The sequence below is a fragment of the Sturnira hondurensis genome, unplaced genomic scaffold (genome assembly GCF_014824575.4).
Source record: "Sturnira hondurensis isolate 20B ecotype Veracruz unplaced genomic scaffold, ASM1482457v3 Scaffold0017436, whole genome shotgun sequence".
Taxonomy (NCBI): domain Eukaryota; kingdom Metazoa; phylum Chordata; class Mammalia; order Chiroptera; family Phyllostomidae; genus Sturnira; species Sturnira hondurensis.
The window spans coordinates 15,994,966-16,018,866 of NW_028090067.1; the positions used below are offsets into that span (position 1 = coordinate 15,994,966).

The following is a 23,901-nucleotide window of genomic DNA, read 5'->3' on the forward strand; positions in this document are numbered from 1 at the left end:
TTCCTCTTAATGTTCTGAGATAAAACCTTCAACTAAGGCAAAGTGGTGGAGCTCATATCATTGGTTCATCAACATCAAAATCAAAATTGCTCAACCCCCCTGTGATCTGTTACTTGGCCTCTCTTTTCGGCATTGACATTCTCCCAGTGGGCATTTTGGCAGTTCTCTCTCTTTCCTGCATGCGTTCTCTCTCTCTCTCTCTCTCTCTCTCTCTCTCGCAGTTATAGAAAGCAGTCACGTCTGCAAAGGGCTAAGTTCACTATACTGTGAAGTTGAATTCTGTAGCATTCTCCATCCTCCAAATGCCCCTTCCATGCTCTCATAACCATACCCCTGAGCAGCGGAGTGGCTGTGTGGGGCCCTTTTGAAGGCAGGGCAAATGGTATGTTTCCTACCCGGGGCTTGTCCTGCAGATCGCCGTCCCCACCCTCTGTGCTGCACTGTGAGGTCTTTCTGTGCAGTGTGCATCGATGTGGCTCATTCCTTTCCACGGCTGTGCATTGCCCCATCTGTCCATTCCCCCGCTCACAGACCTGTGCGTTGCTTTGCAATGGCAAACAGTGCTGCCATGAATCTCTTTGTGTGGGGCTCCTGGTGTGCATGTTTGAGTTTCTCTGGGCAACATGGACATAGAATCTCAAGTTACAAGATATCATTTCAATTTCACTAAATGCTTCCTTGCTGCTCTGCGCTCATAATTCACTGAGGGTATGAGAGTTCCCATTTCCATCCTTCTCACTTACATTTCAACAAGATGAATTTATTGTTTTAATTTGCATCTCTCTGATTATTGAGGATATTAAGCATCCTTTCAAGTCTCCCGTGTGGTTTCTTCAGTCACTATTAACCCTTTATGTTCCCACCGGACTGTAAGCTCCTGGAGGAGGGTGGGATCTCACATCTGAGGCCCTCCAGGGCTCTCACAGCCCCATCCGAGCATAGATTCTCTTTCTACTTTTCCAACCTGACCTCTGTGCCTCTCCTTGGAGTCCCACTCTCTAAGCTCAACATGCCCCCCACCATGCAGCTCTCCAAATATGCCATGCTAAGTTTTTGTTCACACTTCGCCCTCCGTCTGGAATGCTGTGCCTCTCCCAGTCCACCTGAACGTATGGACTCGTGCCCAGAGACTCATCTCAGGAGCCGCCTCCTCCGTGAGGTCCTCTATGACTACCAGCTGCTGTCCCACCCCAGATTGTCTTTTGTGCTTTCATTGACACCATATGAACCTCACACTGCAATGCATCTTCCCACTGGACTCTGGACACACAGAGGACAGGCGCCGTGTCTTACTCTTCTCTGAACTCCTATTGAAACACTGAACAGTGAGGGCAGAGAGGGCAGGCGCACAGGGCATGTTCGTCGGGTGGACAGGTGATCCTTAGGTCCAGCTTCTTCCACACGGGTCTTCTACAGATTGTGAAGTCCTTGAGGACAGGGACTGCAGTAGACTCACATCACTGTCCCCACAGCACCTAACAGGGTCATGTGTTTGTGGCACTCGCTGTGTATTTGTTGACGTGACCGTAGGATTGCCTGGTAGCGTAGAAAAGGGCTTTCCCGGAGTTTCAATCCCAGCTTCCTCTTGGTAGAACCTCGGGCGACTTGCACGGCCTCTGCCAGCCTCCGTTTCCTCACCTTTGTGAGGAGGACGGGGACAGCACTGAGGACGGGTGTCAGGATGAGAAGAGGTTGTGTGTGTGAAGCATTCGGCACATTATTATGTGCATCTGACATATTATAATTTCTGTGTCCAAACGGTTTGGGGTTTGCTTTGGCCACAACACTCTGGGTGGTGAGGCGGACCCTGGCCTGTAGGATTGGTGTATGTTGTGGCTGCTAGTGAACAAATACACACAGACAACAGAAGTCCTGTGGAGAAAAAGGGACAGCATGGCCAGTCTCTGAGATAGAGAGGGTGAGAGGGCCAGAGGCCCCTGCCTGGACAGGCCTTTATTGCTTTTCTGGGTGCATTACATGGAGGAGGGTCCTCATTTACTATGCACCGGTTTGCTGTAGGTGATTACCTTTTACATTCAACACGGGCAAGAATGTTGCTAATTCCTTCAAAGAGGAGTATGTCTCAGATGCAAGGGGGAAAGTGGTTGAACTGGTCACACTCCATATTTGGGAGGCTTAGCACAGACTTTAGGAAGTTACGGTGAGCACTTGCTGCAGTTCAGGGTGAGGGAGTTTTAGCAAAAGCCTCGCAGCAGTCTAGGCACAATGCAGGCCTGATTCCCCACGGGAGAAACTCTCTGTGGGCGTGGTCCTGCATGCCACTCACTCCCCACTGGTTTCCACGTGGAGACTGTATGTTTCCACACCATGGGAAGCAGTTCCCTACAGGGTGCCTCGTGTTTTCAGATGCCCCATGTGCTGAGCCGGTAGCAGCTACTCAGTCAATTCTGGTTTTTCCAGAATGAGAGCAGCGTCTTGCAGAAATTAGGTTCTCAATACAGAAGTTGAGCTGAGCGCACCTTGCACGTACGTCGGGATTCGGTAAATAGTAAATCAAGCTAAATTCACTCTGTACCGCATCCTGCTCCACCTACCTTTAAGAAGTCATTCTGTTTGTGGGAAGAGGGGCAGGCCCCCTTCTCCTGGCGGTGATCCTGTTTGGCTTTTCCAAAGTGTGATGGTCACTGTGGTAGACTCTTTGCGGTGGTCCCCAGTGAACTGATCCCACCCACGGGAAACCTCCAGGGTGGTCCCCTCCCACTAGGTGTCTGGGCTTGACCACATGACCTTCAGACCACAGGGACATCAGCAAACCATTGCAAGGAGTGATGAGTTCTTGCGCATTGACTCTTGTCCCCTTGGAAGGCCCCTCCTTGGAACCCAGTCACCATGCCAGGAAGAAGCCCAGGCTCGCCAGAGAGCGGTGCCTAGCCTGCCCCCAGCTGTAGGACTCTGAGCTGAGGCCGTCTTCACCGCAGGTGCCATGTTAAGAAATTAGCCATGCCAAACCGTTTGATCCTTTCCCAACTGCAATCATAAGCAAGTAAATGGTTGCTGTTCAGTTAGGCCACTAGGTTTCGGGTGGATTGAAACACAGCAAAGACCCCAGCAGTAGAGCAGGTGCTGGGAGAGCACATTAGTGATCTGAGGGTAAGGTACACGCTGGCCTGGAGCCCCAGCAGGTAGCGAGCTTCAGGGAGACATGACTGTCCAACCCGAAACCCCGCCTCTAGGGCCTCTTCCCTGGGGCCCGGGGCCCTACCCTGTTGTTACCAGGGACCTTTATCAGAAAGGGTAAGATTAGCTCTCTAAACAGATGTCCATGCTCACAGTATAGGAAGTCCAGAGGCAGGTGGCTCCCGGCCAGGGGGATGGGGCCACTCAGTGAGGGCCCCGGGGGACCCAGATTGTGCAGGACCTAGATCGTGTCTGCCAGGAGCAGTCTGGGATGCGTGCTTCCTCACCCAGTACCACAGGAGGGAGATGCTCTGAGCTCTCCTAGTAGAGAAAAGAATACCCAGAAGGCAACACACACACACACACACACACACACACACACACACCTTCCCTCGAATCTCATTGGCCAAACTGAGTCGCTTGCCCCTTTCTGACCCAATCACTTGTGTAGAGGGAGGGGTCAGAATTGCCCTGAGATCAATCAAAACCACCCCTAGATTGTAGGGCGATGTGACCAATTCCTCTGAAATCCCTGGGCTCCTAGGGAAGTCATGGGTGTCTGGAAATAACTGGGGTTCCACTAGGGAGGGCACACAGGTCAGATCCAGCAGTGTCCACCATAGCACGCCTCCACACGGGGCAGGAGGGAGAAACCGCGCGCTGGTCCTGAGACAGAGCCCTGCTCAGCTCTCGGGTCCTGCCCTGGAATTATGGGGGAGGCAGCGGCAGCGGTGTGTGTGTGTGTGTGTGTGTGTGTGTGTGTGTGTGTGTGTCTAGGGGGACAGTTGAGTCCCTTGGGGCTTCCGTGCTCCCTCGGCCGGCGTCTCCTGCACCCTGCCCCGGCACGAAGAGCAAAGAGCGGCACCATGCGGGGGAAGGGCTAGACCTGCGCTTTTCTTTATTGTTCACTGTACTGTTAGCACTCTCTCTGAGTCCAGGGCGCCGCTGCTGGGTCGAATTCAGTACTTCGAGGTCTTGCTTTTTTCTCCGTATTTCTCATCCAGTGCTTTCTGCAAGTTCATGTTCATCGCGTTTTTCTGGTGCCACCGTCCTGCAGAGAGCAGGGCAGAAGCCAGCGCTGATCCCTCCGAGTGCCCAGACCCGTGGCGGCCCCAACCCCGCCGCCCACACCCAGCGCCCTCCCTGCTGCTCTGGTGTCTCTCCGGACCTTGGGGCCAGCACACACACCCCGCCAGGGGAGGGGAGCGCCCCACCCCGCGCCCCCAGCCCCCGCACACCCAGGTCGTCCGTCTTCCTGCCGTGCCAGTGCTCTGTGTCCCGCACCGACTGCTTCAGCACCTCCGGCGTGTAGGAGTCCTTCATGAGGCTCTTCACCGCCTCCGGGGCCCCTGTGGAAGCCCATGGAGAAAGCCCAGAAGCCCCGAGTCAGCCGAGGCCAGCTGCTCTGTGGCTGCAACGGGACGTCTGTGTTGGCCATGCAGGGTGGATTGCGGGTAAGTGGGGAGGGCGAGGCAGAGGATGGCAGGCCCCGGCTCCGTCCTCTGTGGACTGCGTGGCCTCAGAGAAGTCTTTTCCCTCGCGGAGCTTTGGTCTCTTTACCACCCCAAAGGAAGAACATGATCTTGCATGTGGCCATTACCACCTGTATTTTCACAAGATTTATTTCTATGTCTAAAGGTAGAACCCCCGGGGAGGAGATAAGTTACCATGATGAAGAGTGGGCAGGAACATCAGAGGGCCAAAGCCCAAAAGACAGCAAGATTCGAACAATCAGTTACAGAGTATAAAACAAGTATATTTAATGTTTGGAGTCATGACGGAGAATAAGCACACAAACAAAGAAGAAGAAAGCACCCAGAAAGAGCAGATTAGTAGAAGAAGCAAATGGAATATCAGAAATGAAAGATACAATCGAAAATTCGATGAATAATAAGAGGCCTGAGATTTCTTTGAAGTAATCTGGGGTGGTTGGCGGATGGGAGAAAAGGTGAAGCAAGACTGGCTATGAGTTAATAATCATTGATGCTGGGGAAGATGAAACCTCCGTCCATTAAGCTATTCTCTCTCCCTTTCTCTAAGTTTAAACTTAACATCATAATGTATGAGAACAAAGTCAATGGACGGGTAGAACAGCAGATTAGATACAGCTGAGAAAAGAGGTAAACTGGAAGGTGTAGCTAAAGAAATTAACTGGAATTCAGCACACAGGGGGCAAAAGATGTGGAAAATGTGAAAAAACTGTTAAATGAAGGTTAAATGCGAAGGCCTAACATACATCTAACTAGCATTCTGAAAAAGCCACTGGGGGAAATGGGGAGAGGCGATATTTGAAGATCATGGCTGGGATTTTCCCAAAACTGATGAAATATTCGAATCCTTAGGTTCAAAAATCATACTCTAATTTTCCAACCAGCATAAGTAAAAATAATTCCTTACTAGGCATAGCCAACTATCATTTATAACATCAGAGATGAAGACATCTCAAAAGGAGCCCTAGAGAAAAGGCAGGTTACTTCCGAAGAATCACAATAAATCCGATCGCCATCGAAACCAGGAGGGGGTGAGTCAACACCCTTGAAGAGCTGGCAGAGAACAGTTGTCCACCTGGGACTGTTTACAATGACTGCTGGCTAAAAATGAGGAGGAAACAGACTTTTGATGGGCCTAAAATCTACCAGCAAGAGAATCTAACCAAAACTATCTAAACAACATAATGAAAAAAAGAAAATAAAAATGATCCTAGAAGGAAGATCTGAGATACAAGAAGGAATGGGAGGCAAAAAAAAAAAAAAAGGAAACCTTGCATAAATTTAAATATACATCAGTTATAATAACAGTAGAATGTCAAGTGCATGGAGCAAAGTGGTGACGGCAGTGATGGCTGACCATGTGCTCAGGCCCTAGTTCTCAGAGTCCCACAGAACTTACTCAGTGAATCTTCTCAACAGCCCCCTCCCCCCATCTATCCGCTGAAGTCACTGACGCACAGAAGGTTAGTCACCGGGCTAAACTCACACCGCTGGTAAGTGAGAGATCCAGGACTCAAACCCAGGCCCTGTGGCCCCCAAACCCATGGTTTTGACTATTTCCCTTATAATTAGTGGAGAGTTAAAGTTCTGTAAAAGAATAACATGTGGGCTGAGATGGGACTGGGGAACATAAAGCCGAAGCCTCCTGATGTGTTTCTATAAGTCAAGAAAACCCAATGACCTCGATGAACTCTAGAATGTGTCACCTGTGCATGTAAAAATGTCAAAGGTAACCACTGAAAGGATAAGGGGAGTGAGGACACAATTACTTTGGGAAAAAAGAAAACTCCTTTGAACCCAAACTATGAAAGGAAAGGAAGGGGAAAAGCAGCAGAGAAAGGGAAGCAGAAATAGAAAACACAGAATAAGGTCATAGGAACGGATCCAAATATATGGGTAATTAGAATAAATATACGTGGACTAACTCACCAATTTAGAACAACAGATGATAGGGCTGCAGAAATGTTTTCCAGTTATATATTAGTTAAAGCACACTTAGAATCCGAGGACACAGAAAGGATAAACACAAAAATGTAGTGAAAGATAGAGCAAGCAAATTCTAACCGAAAGCAATCTGGTCTTGTTGTATTTAAATTATCAGACAAAATAAACTAGAAGGCAAAGGCACTGTGAGAAATAAAAATGACTGCCATTCGCTCAGTCGACGTAGTGATTCTAAATCTGCTTCCTCAGGGTAACATCAAAACAGGTGAAGCAGAACGGGTGACAGTCACATGGGGAAATGGACGCATCTGCTACCAGCAGGAAAGACCGAAAGGTACATCAGTGTAGTACTTAATGGATCAAGCAAAGAATATTAACAAGGAATTAGGAGATTTGTGGAGAAATGATTAGCAAGCCTGGTCTATTAGACAAACAGAATCTTGAACCCAAGAGATTATTTTCAAACATATCGACCATCTACAAAATGGACCAACTCCTGGGCTAGCGAGCTGTTCCGACAATGTCAAACAACTGAAGTCATTACGGGCCGCATGGCCTGAGACAATGCCATCAGGCTAGAAATCGACATTTTTGTAAAGCGATGTTTATATTGTGTTTGGCAGGCACGGCTTTACAAGCTTACATAGCAGGATGTTAAGCTAGAAATTTGAACTGCAGCCTAGGCGTGACAGAGATCAGATATCCCAGTCAGGTGCGGTGCAGACCGAAATGACTCCCGGTAAGAAGCCCAGGACAAGCCACGGTCCTCATCGCGGACCCTCTGCCCCACTGCTCCTCCCCCAGCACCCCACAGCCCGACCTGCTCCCCTCCTGCAGGTCTCGACTCAGAGGTCACCTGCTCTGAGGGGTCTATCTAATACCACCGCAGGGGTTCCTACAGAGGGGCTGGCACTACAAAGAAAAGCGAAGGGAGGGGTCACCAAAGTCAGGTGATGCAGCTGGAAGAAGGGAGGAGGGGCTTCCCGACCCCTTCGAAACGCCATCTGTGAGGCGGCAGAGGCCCACAGCTGCTCTGTAAGCTGCAGGCGCAGGTTTTATACGCTCTTCTACTGTGTGGGTTTTCACAGGCAAAAGAGAAGACAGTGCACCTATCCTGGCTTCAGTGCAGGAATGCAAGTTTGGTTTAATATTGGGAAACCAATGAATAGAATTCACCGCATCAACAGATCGAAGAGAAAACATCATGTGATCATCTAAATAACTGTTGTCTAAATAGTTACTTCAACCCAACACCTGTTCATAATTTTTTGAAGTGAATGTGCAAGCTAGAAATAAAGGAGACCCCTCCTTCATTTGATAAAAATTTCAAAATATTATATTTAGTGGTAAAGTGTTAGAATTGAGAAGGAGACAAGGATGCCTGTACCTCCCTGCTTCCAGGCACCGCTGTTCTGGACCAGTTTGCCAGGACAGGGGGTCTAAAGTCAGGAAGAGCCTTAGTGGTTAATAATGTAAACGCTGGTCCCAGGCTACCAGAGTTCAAATCCCAATTCTGCCTGTTCCTAGCTATGTGGCTTTAAGCAGGTTATTTCATCTTTCTATGCTTCATTTTTGTCTATCTTTTTTTAAAAAGGAATTAGCACACTTACTATACAAGGTTCTTGTGTGAATTTAAATGTATTTAAAGTAAAGCTGTGCTTGGCACATGCTACATGCTGTGCATAAATGTACCCATTATTATTGTTAAAAAGAAGTCCCAAAGAATCTACAAATTAATTCTTGGAATTAATAGGTGAGCTGGGTAAGGCTTCTGTATATAAGATTAATGCACAAAAATTAAAGTTGTTGTGTGTATATAAGCAGAAAACTTAAAAATGTAACTTTAAGAAAGATACCATTTGCAATAAACAGCAAAAAAAAGGTTTTTCTACATAAATCTAACAAAAAACTGTATAATCTTTATAGAAAACATTAGAAAATGTTATGGACAAATATTAAAGGAAGAATAAAATTAATGGAGCTGAATACCATATTCATGGACTGGAAAATTCACTATCCTAAAACTGACAACTGCCCCTAAATTGAGCGGTAGGTTTGATGTACTTCCAACCAGGAGCTCAAGAGAGTTTTGCATGGAAACTGGCAAGTTGATTCTAGAGTTTGTATGAAAGAGTAAAGGACCCAGACTAGCCGGGCAGCAGCTGCTGCTGGTGGTGGTGCGCTGGGGTGGGGTGAGGGAGGGGGGTTACCCAGCCAGACTACCTGTGACCCTTGGTAACTGAAAGTGTAACATTAGACCCGTGGGCGGAGCGGCCGCCTGGAAACGGACCTGGGCTCCTGGGAAACTCGAAGGATCCGGGTGGGACCTCTGCAGGTCCCCGAGGGGGAAGAGGAGATTGTTCTATACCCAGCCCGAGACAATCAGTAATCCGCCTAAAGGAGGAGTCAAACATACTTCACACTCAAAGCAGAAATCAACTCCAGGTGGATTAAAGGCTTAAATGTGAAAAGCAAAGCTGAAGTTTCAGAAGACTAAGAAAAAAGACGGTCTATATGACTCAGCAGGTGGAGGGTGTCCTCAACCCCTCCTCCCCGAACTTTCTCCGTCTGGGCACATTGGATTTCACCTTTCCAGTTATTTAAGTTAAAACCCTAACATCCACCTTAACCCCTCCCTCACACACCCCGAATGCATTCACTAGCCTATTCTGTCCGCTCTGCCTCACACAAACGCCCCGAACCCTGCTGCTGTAGACCCCCTTCACCGTGACCTCCACGGGCCCCACGTTGCACGGCGGCACCCTCTGGGTTGTGCCACACACCAACCCTGCTCCCCAGACCAAACCCCCACCTTCCCCGTCCCTCCTCACCGCTCTCCCTGTTCCTGTCCCAGCTTCCCACGTCTATTCTCCTAAATGGAGAGTGATGGGAGCGATCCTTTAACCTAAGACAGACAACGCCGTTCTCCTGCATACAGCAAAGACAAAAACCTTCCCTGGTCTTCCCCACCTAGCCAGTTTCCTCCCCAGCTCCTCTTCCTCCTGCCAAGCCCCCGGAGCCTCACCCACCTGCAACAGCAAGTGCAGAGGCTGACCTGGGGTGGGGGGTGGCGCACAATGACAGCGGTGTGCTAAAGGGGGCATCCGGATTCATAGCACTTGCTCATTTCTGGAATATAAGTCCCACATGGTCAGTGTGCTGGATAGCACTGTGACACCAGGCAATCAGCCCAGGAAAATTCAACCACCGACTGGTGAGCTGGTGCAAGCTGGTACAACTCCTGGCTGTGTTTCTCAGATTGGGTGATGGGTACCCAATGTTTATATTAATTCTTTACATTACGGAGACATTCCTACACGAGGCTGAACTACCAATAACTGGCCCTGGCTGGTGTAGCTCAGTGGATTGAGCGTGGGCCTGCGAACCACACGATCGAGGTTCGATTCCCAGTCAGGGCACATGCCTGGGTTGCAGGCCAGTTCCCAGCCCAGCAGGGGACTCACGAGAGGCAACCATACATTGATACTTCTCTCCCTCCCTCCTTCCCTTCCTCTCTGTCAATAAATAAATAAATAAATAAATCTTTAAAAAAAAACAAGAACTACCAATAACTGTAAAAGAGATGAATGGGAGGCAGAACACAGGACAATACAAGCTGTATTCCCTCTCCCCTCCCCCAGCACCGCCTCTGGTCCAAGCTCAAAGAAAAACCCGGACAGTTCCAGTGGCTGTCTGGTTCCTTGGGTGACGGGGATCTGAGCCAGGGCAGGAGGTCTGCCAGGCCCCCGGGAAAGTTGGAGAGGGCCTGGGACAAGGCTGGAGAAGGGGAGAGGTTCAGAAAAGCCTGCGTTTTGCAATGACGCTGAACTGGGCCATGGGGCCAGAGACAAGCCCCTGCATGCTGGCCACGGATCCTGATCTGAGCAACTCAGTAACCACTTGGGGACAGGGTCCTAGCCAGGTAGGTGCCTGGAAAGACTCAGGATTCACAGGCAAAAAAAAATCCCTGGATTTGAGCTTCGGGCCCACCTCCGACTGCTGAGAGGCCCGGGGCAAGTCCTCCCCATCAGTGAAATGGAGCTAACGGCACGTACCTGTACCGGACTGGTCCGTGGCTGACCCACAGGACACTGTCAACGTCTCCAACCCACTCTTGTCCCCAGGTGGTGCCACCACCTGGCTCTGGGAAGGAAAAATCCCAGCCTACCGACTACTGAGCACCCACTGGGTGTCACAGGCCATATGCCTGCAGAGACCTGCCGACCACCCAGAGTGGCCCTGTCATCCTACTGTCCTGATTGTACCAAGAAGGTGACTAAGGCTCAGAGAGGTTAAGGATCCCACGTAGGTGAGGCCACACCCAGCGAGTGGCTGTGCTGAGCTTTGCACCAGGAACCTGAGGTCACCACGACCAAAGGTACCCAGGCCAAGGGTGCTGGGTTGGACACAGAGATGTTTCAGGTAGAGAGGAGATGACAGCCAACCAGGATGGGTGACCTGTATGGCATGGACAGGCTGGCCAGGGGACTGGACATTTATAGCACTCAGCACATGGCCTGGCAAAGAACAGGCCCAGGGTGGCCATAAAATGAGGATCCCAGGGGATGCATCCTGTGCTCTGACCCACAGAGGTTCGGGAAGGGGTAGACACCCCACGGGCCGCCCCTGCCCCTCGGGCACCATGGGTGCTCCCAGCCTGCACCCTTGCCCTCTGACCTGACCTTGAAACAAGTTTGACCGCATGTTGTAGCCCAGATCGTAGTAGTCTGAGAAGATGGAGGCAATTTTCGCAGGGCTCTCAGCCTTGCTGGGCCACACGCTGGCCCTCTTCTGTCCCTCAAAGCCTTCACCAATGGCCTTTCGAGCCTGAGCCGGGAGGGGCAGGGGAGAGACAAGGGACAGAGAAGCATGGTCAAGACCCCTCTGTCCCCTTGAGCTCTGCTGACCCTGCCCTCACCACCCCTACCTGACCGTTAGCCTGCAGCCTTCGACCAACCCCCAGGGCTGGGGAGCTGGCTGAGGCCCCTCCATCCTCTCGTCCCACCCACCTCCCGTTGGGCCGCACATCAGAGAGGGTGGTGGTCATAAACCTCCCCCTGCCCTGAGCCCCGGCTGTACCCCTCGTGGGAGAGGTCTCTATAAGGTGATATTTCTCCTGCCATTCTACAAAAGAGGGAAGCCGAGTCTCAGGGCGGGGACGCAGCTTCCACACAGCTGGGGACCCACAGAGCCTGGCCTGCCTCTGGGAGGCCTCACACCAGTCGGCTCCAGGGAGTTTCTGCACGGAAGCCAACTTATTCCATGTGCCAGTGGGGGAACTGAGGCCCAGAAGGCTTGGGCCCAGGCCTGGGGACCAGGAGGCCTGGGTTTGAGTCCCGGTTCTGCCACAGACCAGCTGCTGGCCTTGGGCAAGTCTCTGCTCTTCTCTGGGCCTCTCGGAAGAAAGAAGGGTGACCTCCTGAAGGCTGAAGGGGGCCGTGAGAGATGGTGACTGCACCCCAGACCAGGACGGGATGCGCCAGGGAAGGCGGGACATTTAGAGTTGTGACTTCCCCCACCTTAAGATGACAAACAGGAGGACCTGGCCCATGGCCTTTTGATTCTGGGCCTTCCCCTTGCTCAGTGTGACCCTGAGTGCGTCGTAGTCCCTCTGAGCTTTAGCTTTAACAACTGTTAAAAAAAATCGCTTCTGGATCAAAGGTAGACATGTGGTCTTATCAGTGTGACATCCTGCATTCGGGGACAACATATAGATCGGGTTTTTGGTTGGCCACAGCCCGCAGTGACCTGGTACTGCAGTACTTCCCAAACAGCACATCCCCTTGGGAACTAAAAAAGGGGGCAGTTAGAACTCCCGCCCAGCCCACCGCACAGTGTCGTGGCTGTGAGGGTGGCTTTGAGAACGTGGCTCCGAGTGCCAGAGCAGGAAGGACCCATGTCTGTGGCCAGACATGGTGGATAGATTTTATCTCAACTTTCAGTTGGCCGGGGATAACTCCCTCAAGTGGTGTGGGGGGCAGGGGAAGGGACCAGCCTCAGTGAGTGAGATGTCAGCATGAATGCGGGTGGGATCTAGTCCGACTGACTGGCTTTGCAGAGGCAGAGACTGAAGCCCGGGGAGGGGAAGCAACTTATTCCCAGTCACCCAGCACTCGGGGCAGAGCCAGGACTCAAACTCGAGTCTGCTGAGGCCCGGTCAATGCGGCCCATCTAGCCAATGCTGTCTCCTGCAGATCTGTGTGAGTCGAAAGCATCGAATTCACACACAGGGCTTATAACGGCACAGCCGTAAGAGCTAGGGCTCCGGGACCAGCTGGCCCAGCGTGGGCCCTCATCCTACACGACTGGGTAAACTGAATGGACTTAATGCTTCCAAAGCCTTGGGCTCCTTGTCCTTAGGGTGGGTACCACAGCACCTCTCTCACTGGACCGGGGAAACGAGCAGCTGTACGTGAAGCGTTTCAACAGCGCACGGTGCCTGGCACGTAGCAAGTGCTCAGGGAACTCTGCCATGTGGCCATGTGGCTCCAGGGACTCTGATCTCCACAGCGGGCCCCTCCGGGCTCCTCACTGCCAGTCTCCCTGCACCGCCCTCCTGCCGCCCTTGGCCTCCTGTGCCCTGTGCCGGCCAGCACCTGCTCCTCGGAGACCAGCTGGTCCACCACGTCGCTCCCAAACTTGTGGCGAATGTTGTCAGGAATGACACTGCTCCTCTCTCTCTGGGCCCCCGAGTCGGGGCTTTGCTTCAGCCCCTGGCACGGCTGAGCTCCCTGGTGGGAAGCCGCCCTGCCCTCCCTCGGGGAGGGTCTGCAGCCCCCGCTCTTCAGTGACCCGGGCCGGGAGTCCACCCCTGAGGGGCTCCTGCTGACAGCTGAGGGGGTTGGAGGCCAGCCCCCCTCCTGGCAGGCCTCTCCCCAGGGGCTGCCCGGCTGGTGCAGGGGTGGCTGCGGGGAGACCGGGGCCTGGTACTGGAACTTGGATGTATCCAAGGGGCTGCAGGCAGTTCTCCCGGGGTCCGTGTCCTGCTGGTTGCTCAGCTGGGCCCTGGTCAGAGTGGTCATACCTGAAGGGGGGGGAGAGGGCGGGAGAGAAGGAGACAGGCAGACAGATGCAGAGAGTGGAAGGCAGGAAGGAAGAGAGCAGCGAGGGGGAGGAGGGGGACAGGCAGACACAGAGTCCCAGGGACCCAGAGCAGAAAAAGGGACGGGGACAGAGAGAAGTCACAGGAGCCAGACACATGGATGAGAAGTTGGGAAAGAGACACAGAGAGAAGGCAGTTCGGCTGCCAAGCCTCCCGCGGAACAGGGTCATTCCACAAGGCTTTTGACAACAGAGAAGCTGGCACCGCCTCTAAGTCACATGGCTGGAAGGGACCAGCCCCGGGTCTGGGCCTGCCTTTGCTCCCCATTCCGAGCTGCTCCCCAAGCCTCCCTTGCCTCCTCTATTCCCAGGGCTAATCGGGTGGTGCCATCCCAGCCTAGTCCCCTGCTCTGACCCCGCACCTCCACCCCCCCACCACCCACATTCCTGCCCCTGACTCCCAGTCCCGGGGGTCTCCTACTCCCATCCTGTGACATCTCCTCATCCTCTTCTGCCACCCCCACCACGACCTGGGGTGTCCCACCTCCCAGCATTTGCCCAGGCAGGTTCTGCCACCTAGAAGGCCACCTCCTCCTTTTCCCTAAATCAAAATTCCACCATTCCTTTCCATGCAGTTTCAGCAGGAAGTCCTTCTTGATACCCACCCCCAAGCTTTGGGGCCAGCCCCCTCCTCACCACCTCACAACCCTGCTCCAGGAACCTCACACAACCCTGGGGCTTCCCTTTCTCCATCACTGGGAGAACCGCCTCCTTTCCCCGCCTCGATGGGGGGCAGGGCCATCAAGGTAGGCCCACAGCTGCGTCAGTCCTGGGCTCTGCCCCAACAAGCAGGCAAGGCAGCTCAGCAACAGGGCCCTCCAGGGAAAACTAGGGCTTCCAGGAGGGGAACGGATACCCTTCTCATAAGGCGTGGAGCCCTGGCTGGTGTGGCTCAGTGAACTGAGTGCCAGCCTGCAGACCAAGAGGTCACCAGGTCAATCCCCACTCAGGGTACATGCCTGGGGAGGTGCTGTGCCAGGCTCTGGGGACACACAGTGACTGAGCTCAGCGGGCCAGCCCCTGTCCTCTCGGAGTTCAGTGTCTGTTGAATAAGTGAGTGAAGGCCTGCCGCTGGCGTCCCAGGAACCTCACCAACCCCCTCCTTCCCTCCACTCCATTCTTCCCCTGCTGTAAAATGGCCAGAGTAAGCCCGACGTCACTTGCTATTTTGAGGCTCATTTGATGCATCCTCAGAGTTTTCCAAGTTAGGCCAATCATTAGAATTCCCCAGGGCGCTCAGTGAAAACTCAGATTCCCCAGCCTCCCCCTGGGTGTCTAACAAGGCCCCTGGGCCATTCAGGTCCGTGGGGAAAGCTTCTAGCAGAGCCCCACCCCCCACCCCCACTGGCCTGTCTCCCACACCCTCGCTGCCAGCCCCAGCTGCTGTGCGCTCCCTGTGGGGACCCCGCTCAGCGCTGACCGGATCCAGTCGAGACTGCAATGAAACCCTCCCCCTGTCCTCAGGACAGAGCCTCCACCGCCTCCTCAGGGACCTGGCCCGGCCACCTGGCCTCTCTCCCACTTCACTGCAGCCACAGCTTTCAAGTCGTGTTGAATTTCATTCAAAGTCCAGCCTCCCTCACCTCCCCACCTTCCCCCACACAGCTCCCAGAACACTCTGCCCCTCCCGGCACCACGGCACCCCAGGCTCGGCTGCTCTGACCTACCGCACCTCCCCCGCACTGAGACCCGGCCTCCTGCCCTCCCCACCCCGCCATGTCACCCCACTGCCTGCTCATTCATCTGTCTGGTCGGTCCTGGGTGAAAAAACGGGGTTGTGCGGAAAGGAACGTCACAGGAGGAGCTGGTCACAGTTCCCTAACTGGGCGGGTCCTGGTGGGCAATGACCAGGCGGGCACCCTAAGCTCTCTGCTGACCGTCATCTCAGCCTCAGGCAAGCCCTGCCACTGTTTCTGTTTCCAGATTAGCACACTTGTCAGTGGCCCCCTTTCAGGCCCCTCCTTCTGAGGGCGCCCCCCACCCCATCAGACGTTGCTCCTCAGACACGTCCACCTCCAGAGAGCGAGGCATCCTGACTGTCCTGCACTCCGGTCCGGCCCTGCCTCTGCCCACCTCTGTGTATGTGGCCTCCCTTCCGTTCCCTCCTTAATCTCAAATGCTTCAAAGAAACAGAACTATTTTTCTCTGGAGCATTTGAGATCTTGCCCTCAGGCCTTCGTTGTCAGTTCAGCTCAGATAAACCATAGCATTTCCCTGCAGGTTTGGAGGAGCCTTATGTCAACATGGTGCCCCCAGGGGGCTTCTGTCTCTCCTCTGAGCCCCGAGGAGGGGACCACTGTGACAGGGTCACGACCCCCAGGCCTGGCAGCTGGGAGGGACTCAGTGGTACTCCTCTCCCTCCCTTTTCCTTTCGCCTTCAAACAGAGCACCCGGAGGGGGACGGGGCCTCTCAGAGGGTCTGGCAGCCAGAGCAAGACTGAGGGGGAGGGGAGGGGTTGTTCCCGATGGCCCCCAGGGAGGCCCCTCCCGAGGCCCTGGGCATGCACTGAGTGTCCCCGTCAGCGTGTCCCTGGTTGGCCATCCTACCTGCTCTGCGGCCCAGCTCCATGCACTCTCGTTCCAAGCTTAGCCCTGTCCACAAAGAAACAAACTGTCGTTTCAGGTGTCACAGTGGCTTCGTGAAGGGGGACAAGCTGAGAGCCCAACCGGGAGGCCTGGGGCCATCTGCCCCTGGTCAAGGTCCCTCTGCACTTTCCCCCCCAGTGCTCTCTGGCCCTCAAGGAGCCCCCTGCCCCATCCACCTGTCACCCCCAGCACTGGGCCTGCCTCCTGCAGCCCAGCAGGCTCTGCCCTTTCTGGAAAGCCCTGGTTGCTCCCACTACCAGTGAGGGGAGGGCCTCAAAGGCCTTTGAGGTTGCAAGTTCAATTCCTGGTCAGGGCACATAACTAGGTTGCAGGGGTCAATCCTCGATCAGGACACGTTTGGGAGGCAACCAATCAATGTTTCTCTCTCACATCTCTCTTTTTTTCCCTCCCTCCCCTTTCCTCTCTCTCTGAAATCAATAAATGTGTCCTGAGGCCCAGAGAAGGAGAGTGACTTGTCTTAGGGCACCCAGCAAGTTGTTCTGCTGGTAAGCTTGAAACAGTTGAAGAACTGAATTAATCTTATCATCTTGAAAAATCATCAAGCAAAGCAACTTTTTTCCTTTTTAATATATTTTATTGATTATGCCATTACAGTGGTCCTATTTCCCCCCCCTTCATCTCCCTCCACCCTACACACCCCTCCCCCACCATTCCCCCCCTTTAGTTTGTGTCCATGTGTCACAAGTTCTTTAGCTTCTACATTTCCCATACTATTCTTGCCCTCCCCCCTATTTTCTACCTACTGTCTATGCTATTTTCTGTACCTTCTCCCTCCTCCTCCTCCCACTCCCCTGTTGCTAACCCTCCATGTGTTCTTCATTCCTATGGTTCCACTCCTGATCTAGCTGTCCTCTTGGTTTGCTTTTGTTTTAGGTGTGGTTGTTAATAACTGTGAGTTTGCTGTCCTTTCACTGTTCATATTTCTTATCTTCTTTTTCTTAGATAAGTCCCTTTAACATTTCATATAATAAGTAAGGGCTTGGTGATGATGAACTCCTTGAATTTGACCCTATCTGAGAAGCACTTTATCTGCCCTTCCATTCTCAATGAAAGCTTCGATGGATAGAGCAATCTTGGCTGTAGGTCTTTGGATTTCATGACTTGGAATACTTCTTTCCAGCCCCTTCTTGCCTGTAAAGTCTCTTTTGAGAAATCAGCTGACAGTCTGATGGGCACTCCTTTGTAGGTGACTGTCCCCTTATTTCTTGCTGCTTCTAGGATTCTCTCTTTCATTTTAATCTTGGCTAATGTAGTTATGATGTGCCTTGGTGTGTTCCTTCTTGGGTCCAATTTCTTTGGGACTCTCTGAGCTTCCTGGATTTCCCGGAAGTCTATTTCCTTTGCCAGACTGGGGAAGTTCTCCTTTAGTATTTGTTCAAATAAGTGTTCCACTTATTGCCCTTCCTCTTCCCCTTCTGGTACCCCTATAATTTGGATGTTGGAACGTTTAAAGATGTCCTGGAGATTCCTAAGCCTCTCTTCATTTTATTGAATTCTTGTTTCTTCGTTCTTTTCTGTTTGGTCATTTTTTTTTCTTCCTTCTGGTCCATTCCCTTGATTTGAGTCCCAGTTTCCTTTCCATCACTATTGGTTTCTTGTGCATTTCCCTTCATTTCAATTAGTTTAGCCTTCACTTGTTCCCCTAATTGACTAAAATCAACCAGTTCTGTGAGCACCCTGATCACCAGGATTTTGAACTGTGAATCTGATAGATTGCTATCTCTTGGTCACTTAGAAGTATTGGCTCTGGAACTTTGAGCTGTTCTTCTTGAGACATAATGTTTTGGTCTGTTCACACCTGTTACGTACAAGGGGCGGAGCCTTAGGTGTTCACCAGGGTGGGGCAACACAGTCCCTGGGTTGTGATGCTGTATGTGGGGGTGGGGTCAGAGAGCGGCAGTGGTGTTTGTTCTCCTCTCTCTCAGATTTCGGTCCTGTCTGCTGCTTCCTGCAAGCAAACCAGGCCCCCTGCTGCCGGCTCCCGGATGCGTGGGTCTGTGCACCTCCAGGACCCTGTGGGTCTCTTCAACAAACTCTTTACTTTATGAGCCTGGGAGCTTCTCCCAGCACCTCGACCCTGAAAGTCTTTCCAATTGGTGCTTTGGGGCTCTAATTCCTGTCGCTGGGGCCCTAGCCTGAGCCGTCTGTCTCACTGCTTGCTCCTTTGCCTGGTTTATCTGCGTGATAATGTGTGAGCGTGGTCAGCCAGCTGCCTTGCGCCCTCACTGGGTCCGCCCGTTGCCACCCCACACCTGGGATCCGCCAACCACCGCCTGCACTCCTGGGTCAGCCAGGTCACCTTTTCCTGCACGACCCTGCTCCACTAGCTGCGGACTCCGCCCCTCTTACCCGTCTAACTGAATGGTTGGTTGTTGTCGGACTTCTGCACAGTTCAATTTTCTGTGTTTTGGTCGCGTTTTTGTTACTAAAACTTTGTTGTCTTTAAACTTGGTTGTGTGAGGAGGCACAGTGTTTCCACCTACGCCTCCATCTTGGCCGGACGTCCCAAAGCAACTTATTAAATGTTAATTAATTGTTGGGTGGTTGTGTCCCTTCTGATAGGACCACCCATGTTCCCTGTGCCCCTGGTGTTCATACACTGGGCAAGATGATCGCCCTGAAAGTGGACTGGACCCGGCAACTTGCTTCAGATCAAAAGAATGTGACAAAGCACAAAAGTGAGAGGATGTCACTGCCCAGTTAGATTAGTGATTGTTCGAACTGTTTCTTGGGCTCTTCTTGGCTGGCCGGCTCACCCTGGGGGAAGCAGCTGGTGCGTTTTGAGTTGGCCTGTCCGAGGCTCTGGTGGTAAGGAGCAGAGCGGGCCTCCAGCAGAGACCCTTCCTCCGACAGGAGGTGGTAAGTAACTCCGAGCACCCTGCCGCCTGGATGAGCCTTCCCCAGCTGAGCCTGGACAGGACAGCACAGCCCAGCTGGCACATTAACTACAGCCCGTGGGAAGCCCTGGGCCAGAGGACACAGCCGAGTCAGATCCCAGGTCCTGACCCTTAGAAACTGTGGGATAATGAACTTGTCCTTTTTATAAGCATGCAGTTTCATGCGGCTGAGAGCTTTGTGGTAATGCATTATGCAACAGTAGCTAACTAATATATATTTGGGTACCAAGGATGGGGCGCTGCAGCAACAAAAACCTATAAAGGTGGGCGTGGCTTTGGAACCAAGCAGTGGGTGGAGCCCAGAAGTATTTTGAGGAACAGGACAGAAAAAGCCTAAATTGCCCTAAACAGACTATGAGTAGAAATCTGGGCTTGGAGGTTGTTGCTACTGACGGTACAAAAGGAAGTGAAGGACACGTCATTAGAGCCTGAAGTGTCCTTGTTGTACAAAGACAGAAACTGGGTGATGCCCATCAGCAGTCACGGGGGAAGCAGAGACAGGACAAACGAACTGGGGGCTCCAGCCAGGGGGATGCCCAGACAAAGCCCCGCAGACACCTGCTGGCCTCCTCCTGCTGCCCGCAGAGAAACACACCAAGGGCAAAGCAGCGGGTGGAAGGGCTGTTACAGAAAAAGGGGGGGAGACTTAGTAGTCTGGAAATTCTCCTCCTCTCAGGGTGCCAAAGGACGCTAAAATTGAGAAGGCTTTAGAGTGCTGTCAGGAACACGGTGTGACCGTGCAACCTTTCGTTAAAACTTCAGAAAGATGAAAGAAACAGTGTGTTGCTCAGAGACACAAAGGGCCCTTCGAAGAGACGAAAAGCTCAGACCTTCTCAGAGGACGCACAGGGCCTCTAGGAAGCGCGTGGGTGCTGCCTCTCAGCAGGGGTGGCCGAGGGAGAACTGCATCGGGCACGGGGTCACGGTTGGCGACAGTACTGCCAGCTTGGAGTGTAAGGGACGGAGATTGTGCAATGTGGACACCAGCGGAACTCCCAGTCCTGCTGACAGAAAATAGTCTACGGAAAAGGGTAACTTAGATGAAGCAAATGTCCATCTGGCACTGCTGAGAGCCATGGAGAATTCTTTCTACCCCTCGAAGCCTATCAAGGGAAGTCCAGCATTTGCCTGGCTGGGTTTCAGAAATGCTAGGGGTCAGTGACTCCGTGTTTCCATTTTCCTCATTTGAATGGGAAGGTCTGCCGCTCTTGCCCTGCGCCTGCAACACCATTGTACACAGGAAGGTGACTTCAGGGCAGATAGCCTGGCTTCACGGCTCTACTGATGGAGGGCTGACCAGTGTAGCTCAGTTGGGCATCAATCATCTTGCAAAGTGAAAGGTTGCCGGTTCGAATCCTGTTCAGGGCACATGCCTGGGTTGCAGGCCAGTTCCTGGTTGGGGTGTGCATGCAAGAGGCAATCAATCCCTGTTTCTCTCCCTCTCTTTCTTCTTCCCTTCCCCATTCTCTAAGAATAAAGAAATACCATCTTAGAAAAGAAAAGAAATGGCACTCACGGAGCCTCATCCACACCTGGACCTGATTCATAGGACCAGACTCCAGGTTTTAGGGAGCTGCAGCTGTGAGATCAGATGTGGGGACATTTTGGGAGGGCACAGATGTACTCTGCATGTCATTGGGGGAAGAGGGGCACAGTTGACACGGCTCCAGTGTCCCCTGTTCCTCAGTATTCATCCACTTGGGCCGGACTTACTGGCTTCCAACAGATGGAACATGACAAAAGTGATGGGAGGCCACCTCCCAGATGAGACCCCGAGGACGGGCCGTCTCCTTAGCACCTTCTGGCTCTTCGGGACTCAGCCACGCAGATGACGACAGCAGCTCGCACGCTGTGAGCTGCCCTCCAGAGAGGTCGGCAGGGCAGGGAACTGAGGGTGGCCTCCGGCCACCAGCTTGTGTGGAGCTGGGTCCAGCATTCCTGCCACCTGAGGACCCCTTCTCTAGTGGAGCCCTGAAGTAGCCTGAACCCCCTGCTAACAGCTTAATCACAGGCTGTGAGAGAACCTAAGACGAGGACCCCCCCGGGGCTATATCCTTATTCCTGAGCCAGAGACACAGTGAGATGGGATTGGCGTCTAAAGCCACTAAGGGTTGGCATGATCTGTTCGCCCTGCAGACCAGTGGGTCCTCGCAAGGACTCAGTGCGGTGTTCAGAGACTGGTAACTCACCTTCCTCCCCAGGCGGAGAAACAAGGTCTCACCCAGGCAGTGAGCTTTCTGCTCCCATTCCCTCCCCCATCCCCAGCCACCCTGAAGGGCCTACCGCAGCTTCCCATCCGCCCAAATGGCACCCCCCATCCGCCCAAATGGCACCCCCGGTCCACAGATGTGCGGACCCTCCGCAGTTTCTGACCTGGAGGGAAGGCCCCCAGAGACGCTGGTGGAGAAGGGAGGACAGGGTCCGGGTGCAGGCTGGGCACTCTTCACTCACAAGCAGCTCTGAATGGGGGGAAGGAAGCTGAAACCTGCGTCACAGCGGGTCCCCGGGCCACCCTGCCGGCGTCTGCCTGACCTGTCCACTCCTTTTCATAACACTGGAAACCACGAGAACCTCTCTGGAGTGTGCTGAGCCGGGGAGTGCAGACCTGCATGACTGCTGGCAGGGACCAATGGGTGGTTGCTAGGGAGCCGCCCTCCCCTGCTGTTCATTGGAGTCTCCACGGCGATCACTATACACAAGGCTCTGTTACCTCAGAGGGCTGATAGGCCAGCCCCAGGGAACAGAGGCCACGACAGCCACTACCAAGGGGGGGAACATCCCGAGCTCCCACCACGTGCCAGGCTGTGTCCCAGGCACAGAGGGCTCAGACGCCATCACGTGAGAAGGAAGTTGTCGGTATCACAAAGGCTTAAGCAGAGAGATTAGTTCTATGTAGGGAAAAGAAGATGGTCATTTGAGCTGGATTTTGAAGGATGCATAAGAGTTCAATGGTTTAGAAGGGACTCAAATATTAAAAGCGTGGATGTATTTATGAGCACCAACCTGAGGCAGGTCAAGGGGAGGGGGGAGGAGAGGGAAAGATGCACCTGAGCTGAGCTGGACGTGAAGGGACCAGGAAGCAAGGAGTAAAGTGAGGACAGGTGGGACAGCGAGGGACAGCTTAAGTTACCTTCCTCCTCTTGTAACTTAAGGGCTACAGAAGTTATACAGGGGCAAGTGACTTCTGCAGCTGGTGCCAGCAGCTCAGTCTGGCTGCTGCTCAGCAGGAGGAAGGGGGCACAGGGAATACGTCCTGCATGCCCGCCTCTCGGGGTCTCCCCAGGGTGAGAGCATCATGGCTAGACTTGGGGCTCCCAGAACCTGGGCCTGCCACTTACTAGAAGGACGACTTGGTCCTTTAGCTGAACTTCCCTCACATGGGAACCCATGTGACCCCCCCCCCCCGCCCGCCAAGGCTAAGAGTGAGGAAGTGGTTTTTGGGAAATGCCTAGAACGTTGCCTGGCACAGAGGGACGCTGCCGTTGGCTCTGCACCGCCTCCACAAGTGACCCATCAGCAAGTCTTTGGAAGTGCGCCAGACTCGGTGGGCCGCTCAGCCGCCTCCTCATCTTCGCCTGACCCCGGTCCAAGCCACCACCGCCTCTGGCCAGGACGGACACACTTGCCTCCTCACTGGTTTTCCACTTCTGCTGCTGCCCCCTGTATTAATCACCATAGGCGCGTAACAGTACAGGCAGACCTCAGAGATGCCTGGCTCCGTGGGCGTGGCTCCGGGCCACCACCACAAAGAACCCCAACAAAGCAAGTCTCACGAATCCCCTGGACTCCCAGTACACACAAAAGTTTGCACTACAGTCTATTAAGTGCTCAATGGCCTTGTGTCTAAAAACAATGTATACCCCTTAATTGAAAATACTTTAATGCTGAAAAATGCTAACCATCAGCTGAGCCTTTAGCCAGTTGCCTGTTTGCTGGTGGAGGGCCCCGCCCCGATGTGGACAGCCGCTGACCAACCAGGGTGCTGGCCGCTGAAGTTTGGGGTGGCTGTGGCAAGTTTTTCTTTTTCTTTTTGTGGCAATTTCTTCACATGAGACAGAGATGAGGTCTGCTGTATCAATCTCTCTGTAGCACGTGATACTGTTTGAGTGTCTCATCCACAATGGACTTCTTCCAAAATTGCACTGTGGGCAGCAGGGAACCCCCAGAAGGTGGGGGGCCTGGAATCACCTAATAGCCCCAGAGGAGGGTTTAGAGAGCCCGTTTCTCAACAACAAAATCCGGGCCCGTGGGGCCAGTGTGCCAGGTGGCTTTCTCCTACTGTGGCTTCCTGGCTCACATTGCCAGGCTCTGAGATTCCTCCCAGCGACTGAAGCTGCTTCTCCGGCCCCTCCCCCTGGAGCTCCGAGTGTCTTCTTCTGAGCCTGGAAGGTCTCCTGAAGTGGAGACATCCTTCCTTTGGCCTGTTTCTGAGCATCACCTCTCCTGAGGCCCCAGGGCACATCGTGTGACACCTCTTTGACCAGTCACTTGGAAGGCTACCTGCCCCTCCCCCCCACACCCCCCCAAAGGGCTGGTCTACAAGTGTGGTGTCCAACTGCAGTTCCACTTCTCTCTGGCCTCCTCGGTCCCTTTCCAGCCAGGCCTCAGCATGCTCAACCCAACATGGGACCACAGGCGGCTCCCTTGGCCAAAACTAAATAATAAAGGGGCTTCCCGGCTGGCAGTTGCTCTGGGAGTTTTCTCTTTCTTTGGTGGGCTCTACG

The 23,901-nt window shown here is 53.2% G+C and overlaps 1 protein-coding gene across 1 annotated transcript; it reads right to left on the reverse strand.

The window, feature by feature from the left end:
* Window positions 1–4,025: 4,025 nt before the first annotated feature.
* Window positions 4,026–21,781, reverse strand: CIMIP4 (ciliary microtubule inner protein 4). The gene is made up of 7 exons (XM_037068432.1): window positions 21,710–21,781; window positions 21,551–21,636; window positions 16,221–16,265; window positions 13,169–13,596; window positions 11,255–11,399; window positions 4,377–4,487; window positions 4,026–4,189 (listed from the first exon to the last, which is right to left on the reverse strand). The coding sequence occupies exons 3-7, from the start codon at window positions 16,240–16,242 to the stop codon at window positions 4,098–4,100; spliced, it is 798 nt and encodes a 265-aa protein (XP_036924327.1). The 5' UTR covers window positions 16,243–16,265; window positions 21,551–21,636; window positions 21,710–21,781; the 3' UTR covers window positions 4,026–4,097.
* Window positions 21,782–23,901: the final 2,120 nt, after the last annotated feature.

What these genes read in the sequence shown, in the direction of transcription:
- CIMIP4 (XM_037068432.1), bottom strand. Translation starts at nt 16,242, where the DNA reads ATGGAGCTGGGCCGCAGAGCAG. An exon ending in AGCTGGTCTCCGAGGAGCAG is followed by an intron (nt 11,400 to 13,168) that starts GTGCTGGCCGGC and finishes CTCCCGGCTCAG; the next exon opens with GCTCGAAAGGCCATTGGTGA. An exon ending in CAGGAAGACGGACGACCTGG is followed by an intron (nt 4,190 to 4,376) that starts GTGTGCGGGGGC and finishes TGCTCTCTGCAG; the next exon opens with GACGGTGGCACCAGAAAAAC.